This window comes from Daphnia magna, unplaced genomic scaffold (assembly GCF_020631705.1).
Source record: "Daphnia magna isolate NIES unplaced genomic scaffold, ASM2063170v1.1 Dm_contigs307, whole genome shotgun sequence".
Lineage (NCBI taxonomy): Eukaryota > Metazoa > Arthropoda > Branchiopoda > Diplostraca > Daphniidae > Daphnia > Daphnia magna.
In genome coordinates, this window is record NW_025533235.1 from 5366 (window position 1) to 15981 (window position 10616).

The 10616-nt window shown below is 36.8% G+C and overlaps 1 protein-coding gene and 1 pseudogene across 1 annotated transcript; both read right to left on the minus strand.

The window, feature by feature from the left end:
- Positions 1-3017: 3017 nt before the first annotated feature.
- On the minus strand, positions 3018-4261 carry LOC116936121 (annotated as a pseudogene).
- A 4292-nt stretch (positions 4262-8553) lies between these two features.
- LOC116930533 lies at positions 8554-9498 on the minus strand (the record flags this gene model as incomplete). Its single annotated transcript, XM_045167812.1, has 1 exon — positions 8554-9498. A coding segment is annotated over exon 1 (945 nt), but the record flags the coding sequence as incomplete, so codon positions are not given.
- Positions 9499-10616: the final 1118 nt, after the last annotated feature.

A 10616-nucleotide genomic window follows, 5' to 3' on the forward strand; every position in this document is an offset into this window, starting at 1 on the left:
TATGAATACACTGTTATACCATGAGTTTTTACTTCTGTATGTAAACAGCATCAAATATACTTGTATTCAATGTGAATACACTGTTATACCATGAGTTTTTACTTCTATATGTAAACAGCATCAAATATACTTGTATTCATTGTGAATACACTGTTATACCATGAGTTTTTACTTCTATATGTAAACTGCATGGAATATACTTGTATTTAATGTGAATACACTGTTATACCATGAATTTTTACTTCTATATGTAAACTGCATGGAATATACTTGTATTCAATGTGAATACACTGTTATACCATGAGTTTTTACTTCTATATGTAAACTGCATGGAATATGCTTGTAGTCAATGTGAATACACTGTTATACCATGAGTTTTTACTTCTATATGTAAACAGCATGAAATATACTTGAATTCAATGTGAATACACTGTTATACCATGAGTTTTTACTTCTATATGTAAACAGCATCATATATACTTGTATTCAATGTGAATACACTGTTATACCATGAGTTTTTACTTCTATATGTAAACAGCATCAAATATACTTGTATTCAATGTGAATACACTGTTATACCATGAGTTTTTACTTCTATATGTAAACAGCATCAAATATACTTGTATTCAATGTGAATACACTGTTATACCATGAGTTTTTACTTCTATATGTAAACAGCATCAAATATACTTGTATTCATTGTGAATACACTGTTATACCATGAGTTTTTACTTCTATATGTAAACTGCATGGAATATACTTGTATTCAATGTGAATACACTGTTATACCATGAGTTTTTACTTCTATATGTAAATTGCATGGAATATACTTGTATTCAATGTGAATACACTGTTATACCATGAATTTTTACTTCTATATGTAAACTGCATGGAATATACTTGTATTCAATGTGAATACACTGTTCTACCATGAGTTTTTACTTCTATATGTAAACTGCATGGAATATACTTGTATTCAATGTGAATACACTGTTATACCATGAGTTTTTACTTCTATATGTAAACTGCATGGAATATACTTGTATTTAATGTGAATACACTGTTATACCATGTGTTTTTACTTCTATATGTAAACAGCATCAAATATACTTGTATTCAATATGAATACACTGTTATACCATGAGTTTTTACTTCTATATGTAAACAGCATCAAATATACTTGTATTTTATTGTGAATACACTGTTATACCATGAGTTTTTACTTCTATATGTAAACTGCATGGAATATACTTGTATTCAATGTGAATACACTGTTATACCATGAGTTTTTACTTCTATATGTAAACTGCATGGAATATACTTGTATTCAATGTGAATACACTGTTATAGCATGAGTTTTTACTTCTATATGTAAACAGCATCAAATTTACTTCTATTCAATGTGAATACACTGTTATACCATGAGTTTTTACTTCCATATGTAAACTGCATGGAATATACTTGTATTCAATGTGAATACACTGTTATACCATGAGTTTTTACTTCTATATGTAAACTGCATCAAATATACTTGTATTCAATGTGAATACACTGTTATACCATGAGTTTTTACTTCTATATGTAAACTGCATGGAATATACTTGTATTCAATGTGAATACACTGTTATACCATGAGTTTTTACTTCTATATGTAAACTGCATGGAATATACTTGTATTCAATGTGAATACACTGTTATACCATGAGTTTTTACTTCTATATTTAAACAGCATCATATATACTTGTATTCAATGTGAATACACTGTTATACCATGAGTTTTTACTTCTATATGTAAACAGCATCAAATATACTTGTATTCAATGTGAATACACTGTTATACCATGAGTTTTTACTTCTATATGTAAACAGCATCAAATATACTTGTATTCATTGTGAATACACTGTTATACCATGAGTTTTTTTTCTATTATATAAACTGCATGGAATATACTTGTATTCAATGTGAATACACTGTTATACCATGACTTTTTACTTCTATATGTAAACTGCATGGAATATACTTGTATTCAATGTGAATACACTGTTATACCATGAATTTTTACTTCTATATGTAAACTGCATGGAATATACTTGTATTCAATGTGAATACACTGTTATACCATGAGTTTTTACTTCTATATTGTAAGTTATTTATATTTTAACTTACTTTTTCATTGTCGTTTCTAGTAAAGTTTATTTCAGTAGCAAAAAAATTGGGGAACAACTCTTTTAGGAACTGATTTGTGAAAAGTGACTCTCGCTATTTTCTATAGAACAAAAGTTTTTATACGGGTTTCATGAAGGTCGAACTACAAGAAAATTAAGTTGAAACGTTTGAAGGGTAAATCAGTCTGTAAAACGTCTAAGGAAGAAATTACATAGAAAAGAGGGGCGTATAGAAAATTAATGTTACGTAAGAATAAAGGGTAGGAAAAATAATGAAAATAATAAAGAATAAATTGTTTTGGTTCTTTACATAGCTATCCGGTTCCAAAAGATTGCGTCTCGCAATCAATCAAGGTCAAATTTGGAACGGAATAGAAAGTGAGACAAAACAAAACAAGAAAAACAACATTAATTAATTCAACAGAACAGCTGCTTCTCGATGCGCTTGTCTTAGCGCGTCCCGGTGGAATTTGTTCCGTGGAGGCTCTCTTTGTAGAAAAGGGGCTGATGGGGCCAAAAAGTTCCGGGGCGGGTTGTTGAACAGAGGCGGGTAAGTTTACAATAGTAATGGGCGGGGATGGATTTGAGGGGTTTAATAACGCGGGGTGGCCTACTTCTATATCATTATCAGATGTTTTGGTGAAGCAAGTGAAAGGGTTACAAGTACTTAGAAAAGAACAACAAGGTATGTATCTTGCAATAAGGGAACCTACTCCACAAAAATGAAAGAAAAAGAATCCGATAAATCCCATCCCTAGAAGACTACAAATGCTACTTGACCAACTAAGAATCTTAGACGACAGGGAAACGTTCTTTTTCTTTTGGAGTGAGGAAAGAAGAGTGCTCATGTGAAAAGGATTTCAAAGGTCGATGCTATGTTCTTCTTTAGCAGCAGCAATTATCTCGGCGATTGCAGCTGCGGTGCTCATCGGGTGGGGGGTTAGCGCGGGGTGTAAACTAAGTGCGAGTAGCTTATCAATTTCATACGGCAAAGTGTTGATCAAACTATGTCCTTGGATTATTACACCGGGGACGATTGGATGCCAAGAACTGTTTTTGTAGAAATGTGCTCGACCGTTGATGTTGACGAAATTTTTGTGCCAGTAACAGGGGGTGTAAGGCGTCAGTTCCCATCCTTCAGTGTCTAAAGTGTAGTCGCCGAGTTTAGGTTGAGGACCACAGCTTGTGATTTCAGTGGTGATCGTTGAATTTTTTGGGGAGCATTGATAGACGCTGATCGATTCACCAGTGGCTATCAATTTGCTACATGTGGGTAAATTAAGGTAACTGGCAGCAAGCCATCCACTGTGTTGTGCGGTGGCGATAGCAGTTTTGTGTGCCAGCACTCGATTTTCACATTGCAGAGCTCGAATCTCTCGAGCCACTCCATTTATTCCATCGGTAGTTCGGTCTCGTGCGTATTGAGAATGTGCTGCTCCGCTGATTTCAGCCCGGATAATGTCAGCAATTTTTTCGATGTCTTCTTCCAGTGGTTTACTCGGATGAGCGTTGGTATCAGTTAAAGAATGTAAACGTAAAATAACTTTGTCCATTCCGATTACTTGTTTGTAACTTTTTTCGGATGAATTACAATATTCTTTGTTAGTTGTATTGTAAACAAAGTCAAGTTGTTGTTCGACGTCACGAATTCTTTCTATTTCACTGTTGTTAGTCAGGTAACGTTGAGCGATACCTGTTTCCACAAGCCTTAGTTTGCACTGTTGAACTTCTCTTAACGATTCTTTCCAGACAATGGTCACTAGGTTGTGAGAAACGGATCCGTTGATCCCTCCCGGTATATCGCCAATGGGTGAACTTATCGTACAGTTAGCGCACTCAGTTTCTAAAGTTACTTCTTCTAATCGACAGTTGATCAGCTGATCACCTGTGACTTGAAACCAGCTACCCTGCACGTTTGGAATACGTTCGAACGACCACTTATTGTTTCCTAAGTAGTCCATGCTTTTGCCATGGCACAATCGGGAATCACGCATTTTTTTAACATTCATGTGCATTGACTTCTATTGGCACTCTTGATTGACTTGGAGTTTGCCAACCCCAGAAGTCAGTATAGATGTTTCTTTTCCAGCCATATGGTACACGAATGGCCAACAAAACGGGTAATTTGGGGAAGAGTAGAATAGACATCATAATATACTGGAATAGCGGGAAGGGGGCTTATTTGATAATCACAGTCATCGCTAGTGAATTTTAGGAACCCTTTTGGCTGAGCAGCCGTACAATTACAAATAGTGATGTTAAGAGCATGGAGGCGACAGAAAAACGGTATGATGAGGAGGGGTAGAAGACATAATCTATGAGAAAAGTAATTTAAAAATCAATTTCAGGGATCCATTCTATGAATTATTAAGATAACTAATACAAAGTTTTTTTAGAATTTAAACACGGTCTTAAAGCTAGTTAAAGTGATTCGAACGTAATGAACAAAAAAATTACAGCAATACAATTTCATAATTTTACAACTGGCTTTAAAAGATTTCGAGGACGTAACCCGAGGCGACGCTCTGGTTGTATGGGTAAGGTTGACGTCTCTGGAATCGGTTTGGAAGGTAAGGAAATTGTTGGTGAACTTATCATTACATTTGGAGTAGGAGGAATTGTGGGTGGGGGTCTTATCAAATTTTGAGTAGGAGTTTCTTTTTCAGAAGGAATTTGTTCTAACTCAGATTGAAGGTTTGTTTCTAGGGGTAGAGGAAAAGTTTCGAGTTCATCTACGGTTTCTTGTACGAATTTTTCGGCTTGTTTCTCAATTCTTACATCAAAAAAGTCGACACCTGGTTCGTCTTTCCAGATCATTGACTCAAATAGGGGTTTTATTCGATTCACATGTACAAGCTGAGTTTGTTTTCCTACGTCTTGTTGTATTTCCACAGTACTATTGTTGCTTACTTTCAAAATTCTAAAAGGGCCTATAAAACGTGGAATGAGTTTTTTACTAATTCCCGCCAAGGGCGTTCGCATATCTAGTAAAACTTTATCTCCTACGTTAAATTTTTGCTCTTTTACGCGTTTATCGTACTGGGCTTTTTGTTGTTCACGAGCTTGGGAAAGATTGATTTTTACAAGCTGAAAGGCTTCGTGTAAGCGTTTCATAATTTGACTTTTATAGTCTGAGGGAGTTACTATTACTGGGGGAAGAGGACGGAGGAATTGATCAATCGGCATGACTGGATCACGACCGTGATTTAGAAAATATGGAGTCTCAAGTGTTGACGAGTGGACAGAATTATTATAAGCGAAAACAACGGGGCCTAAAATATCCTCCCACCGCTCGAATCCATTCTCCAAATATTTCCTTATCATTTCAACAACAGTTTTGTTGAATCGCTCTGTTTGCCCATTAGTCTGAGGGTGATACGCAGTTGTTTTCATGCGTTTAATGTTTAAAGCTCTACAAAGCGCAGAAAATAATTCAGAAGTAAAATTACTGCCTCGATCTGTAATTATTGCTTTCGGGGGACCATGATGTAAAATAATTCGTTCTACTAAGGCTTTACTAGTACTGAGGGCGGTACAGTTAGTAAGAGGAATGACTTCTATCCATTTAGAAAAGTAATCCGTGATTACTAATATATAATTGTTTCCTTGAAGTGAATGCGGTTTGATTGGACCTAGGAAATCTAAGCCCAATACTTCAAAAGGTCTTGTAGCGAGGTCTAACGGGTTGAGATAGGCTTTCGTACTGTGCACTCCACGTCCCAGCGCACAAGGCTCACAAGAAGTGCAATATTCCTTAACATCCCGTAACATGGTAGGCCAATAGTATTTGTCCCTTAGACGAAAGAATGTTCGCCTAGTTGCCATATGTCCTGACAATGGGGAATCATGATATTCTTGTAAAAGTTGCTTTCTCAGAGAAAGTGGAACAACCACTTGACACTGTTCAAAGTTTCTTCTTTTCACTGACGTAGGTTCGTAGTGTTTACATAAAAGACCATTTTCTACAAAGAAATAATCTATTTCTCCGACCCAAGAAGGCATCGGGCCATCTTCTTTTTCCAAGGTTCATTTTGTTCCAAAAACGTAACGATTGCTTTGCACAGAGAATCTTTCTGTTGTTCTTGACACATTACGTTGTTGTCTGCAGGAATGGCAGATATTAGATTCATCGGTATTCTAGAAAGAAAATCAGCATTTTCGTGTACTCGACCTGGTCGGTACTTAACACTGAACTTCATATTAGATAACAAGATCGCCCATCTACCTAGTCGCCCTGTTTCGTCTTTAAAAGTCTGCAACCACTGAAGAGGCCTGTGATCACTTACAATAACAATAACAAAAGGTTGATCTTGTAAGTAATGTCGGAAACGTTTTATCCCAAACACTACTGCTGCAGCCTCTTTTTCTATTGTCGAATACTTGATTTCCCCTTTATTAAGATGTTTGCTTGCATAGGCTATAGGTTGGTCCTTTCCGTCTTTCATCTGAGAAAGGACGGCTCCTAAGCCATAGTTACTTGTCGTCCGTGTAAATCAGAAATTCCTTTGAAAAATCCGGATATATCAAGATAGGTTCTGATATTAAACATTGTCGCAAGTACTCAAAAGCTGCAATTTCATCTGTTTTCCAAGTTACACTATCAGTAGGTTTTCCTTTGGTCTGTGATAACAAGGGGTGGGCGACGGTAGAGAAATTTTTTACAAATCGTCTGTAGTAACTGGCTAGTCCCAAAAAAGATTGTAATTCTTTTACTGTACCAGGTCTTTTGTAATTAACAAGGATTTCAATTTTAGCAGGGTCTGGTTTTATTCCTTCAGCCGTGATTACGTGTCCAAGATAGGAAACGGATTGCGCTAAAAATTCACATTTTGACAATTTCATTTTTAGGTGCGCGTTTTCTAAGAGGAAAAAACAGTCTTCAAATTGCTAAAATGCTCTTCAATTGTTCTTGAAAAAATTATTATGTCGTCAAGATAAACGAGACAAATTTTTCCAATAACTCTTCGTAAAACTGAATTCATCAGTCTTTGAAACGTTCCCGGGGCGTTGGTTAAACCAAACGCCAAACGATTCCATTCGTACAAATTGTCATCGACTATGAAGGCTGTTTTTCTTTGGATTCCTCCTCGAGCTCAATTTGCCAATATCCGGAGGCAAGATCTAATGTGGAAAAATACCTCTGTCCCACAAGTAAATCTAAAACGTCGTCAATACGAGGTAAAGGGAAAGAATCTTTTTTGTAATTGCATTTAATTTTCTAAAATCTATACACAAACGGACATCTCCTGTTTTCTTACTTACTAATACTATCGGGGCTGCCCACGGAGACATCGAATAACGAATTATTTTATTTTTCATCAGTTCATCAATGATATTTTTAGCTATCTCTTTTTGTTTTGGAGACGTGCGATATGCCCTTTGACGAATAGGACCTTGTCCTTGTGTGTCAATGACATGTTTTACTAAAGTAGTATGGCCTAACTCACTTGTTTTAAAAGCAAAACTGTTATAATTATTTATTATTAATCTACGCAAATTCTCTTTGTTTTTCCTCATCTATGTCTGGAAGAGCCGACTCAACGGCTGCTGTGTTGATTGGACCTGAAGCTACGCTAATTGAAGCCATTGTTTCAACTGGCTTTCTTGAAGGTCTGGAAATATGAAGGGTTCCTAACACTGTAAGGCGAGGTAGAAATATGGTTTTATCTGTTCCATTAACAGCCACCACACGGAGCGAACGATTTGGTGTCGTAGAGATGTAGGGTTCCAAGCTAAGCCCGGAGGGAATATTACAGCATCTAACAAAATGACAAGTATTGAGAGGGTTGAAAGGGTGAGTTTCCTCTTCTCTAGTCTCTAGGAGACTAGTGGAATTTGGAGGAATTCTCAAAGATTTGCTAATCACAAAGGGATTTTCTGTTTCCTGGAAGTGATCAATTTCCGGAACTCGGTAGATGGACTGTTGTTTTCCGTTATAGATAAACTGATGTTTCCAAAGTGCATCGCGCCCTAGAACGCAATCTTCAACAATTCCATTTACGACTATGAATTTCTGCCTAAGTGCTTGGCGTGGCGTTTCTTCTGCCACAAAAAAGTTAACGGTAATTGTGCCTTCCGTGACGAGGCGCCTGTCATTTATGCTGAAAAGATCCACATCTACCTCTTTAGTGAAATTAATTAATTCCTTTCCTTCTTTAAGCTTATGAAAAAATGTGCTGCTAATAACGCTTCTCTCGGCTCCAGTGTCAAACAGCGCTTTTACAACAGAATTTCCTATTTTTATTCTTATCCTAGGAACTGTAGATTTTACTGCTAAACTATTTATATGATGTCGGGGCTTTTTCTTAGTTCCACCGAGGGGCCCAACGCTTACATCGGTAGTTTTTAGTTTCCCCTTTCTTCAAACAAAGGAAGTTTTTTCCCATTTCCGTCATAACCCTCTGGAGGAGTGGGTTTCAAATTTTTTATCTGGGGACAAAAGTTTGCTCGGTGTCCAATTTCTTTACAACGAAAACATTTATCATTAGCTTGACTCTCCCTTGCTTTACAATTGTTTATTGAGTGATAACCCCAATCGTTGTGAAAATCACAAAAATATAAATCCCCTGTTTTATTGATTGGAGGGTTTAACTGTGGTGAGCGCTGTGAAAAACTCACGTTTCTCCTGGTGGATAATTGTCTTTGCATTTTCTCCATGTTTTCTTCTAAATGTTTTTGGTGAGTGTTTGATTCCACCTGGGAACTAAGGCGATCTAAAGCTTCCTTTACTTTAGTAAATTCTCTATTAGGTTCGACGTATTTGGCCTGAAAAGCATTTAGTCTGGATCTAACTTGGGCTTCTTCTACTGCCATGGCCGTCATTTCAGCTTTTTCTATGAGTTTTTCAAAAGTTGCGAATTCTTTATACTTAAGTCTGGTCTGGACGTCGAAAGACAGCCCTTCCAGAAATCTGTCCATCATAATTTGTTCTCTGGAAAAAGCTGTTGCTTTATCTATCGTGGATTTTATAGGATACGCTAAGTGGAAGGCCTTGCGTATACGATTCGCATAACGTCTCATATTCTCTTCGGGTTCCCGTTGCATATTATGAAATTCAACGCTTTGTTTAGATCTGGTCTCTGTAGAGTGGAAAAGTTTAATTAAACGCTCCTTTACTCTGTCGTAAATTTGCGCGCTAATTGGGTTTTCAAGTTTAAAGTTATCAAACTCATCAGCCGCTTCACCATACAATTTGGAGCGTAGTAAGATAATTTTTCTTGACTCCTCAAAATCGCCTAAAACCAGTACTGATTCTAGATGTGCAAGCCAGTCATCAAAGCGACCGGAGCGTTCACGGTCTACGTAAATTCCGACGTTACTAAATAACGTCATTGCTTGGCTTTGTTGTAACTTTTTATTTTTATCGATGGCGTTAGAAATAAAATTGTTTGTGTTTCCTATACTGTTTACTTTTGACGGACACATTACTAAGGGATTCATTTTAGGAATGGAGCTGGTAACTGAGTACTTTGGAGTTGCTCCGTTATTACTTTGCTTATTGTACATGCTTGGGATTTTTACACTTTGTCCACTTAACGCAAGTGGTTGTGTATGCAAAGGAGTTGAGGTAAGATATGAAGGCTGAGAGCTAGTTCTAAAAACAGGCTGTCCATTAGGCTTCGTTTTCTGAGAGGAATTAATGCAACGTTTAGTATTCGTTAGAACGTGTTGCACAATACAATCAGCTGCTTTAGAAGCATCCTCATAATCCATTCCGGATTCCATCAAACGGCTCAATTCTTTTTACGTATATTTTAATGGGCATGTCTTGGTTTGTTTCTTCTGAAGGTTTATTTTGCGTGATTTTGTTTGACTGCTCAACGATCGACGCTGGAGTAAAGGAGACTTTCCGACTTTGTAGTCCTTGATACGGTAAATAGTTACACGGAGTGGACGCTAACTGTGATTGAGGAATTTGAGTATTCATACTTGACTGTGAATGAGTAACCGTCGGACAAGTGATTGTTGTGGTACTAGGGGTCGATTTAGGACAATCTAAAGGAATCTGATCGCCTTGCGTGTGGATTTCCGCTCTTACAATTTTGATAGGTACGCAGTTTTTTGAACTTTCTTCCTCAGTTTCGAGTGTTACTAAAGATTGGGGCACTAAGTCTGATTCTGACCTATTTTGTTGTTCTCCTGAATGCACTGATTCATACTCTGAATCAGTACTTTCGTAGTATGTTTTTAGACCACAGTGCTTAAAGAGTTCTATTGGTGTCAAAATTGTGGGTTCGGTTAAGAGTAATGCTCTTAAGGCTGTTCCTACTTCTTTGTTTGTTAACTCAATTTTTTTTCACTTCGAAGTAAATACTGCAATTCAAAAATAAGATCGTCAACAGGAATTTCCGTTATTCTCGTATTTCCGTATTGCTGATAAAACCATGCCCGATCTTGGTTCTCTTCATTTACTAGTTCTAGGTTTTGGAAATCTAAAGAGATATCTTCTG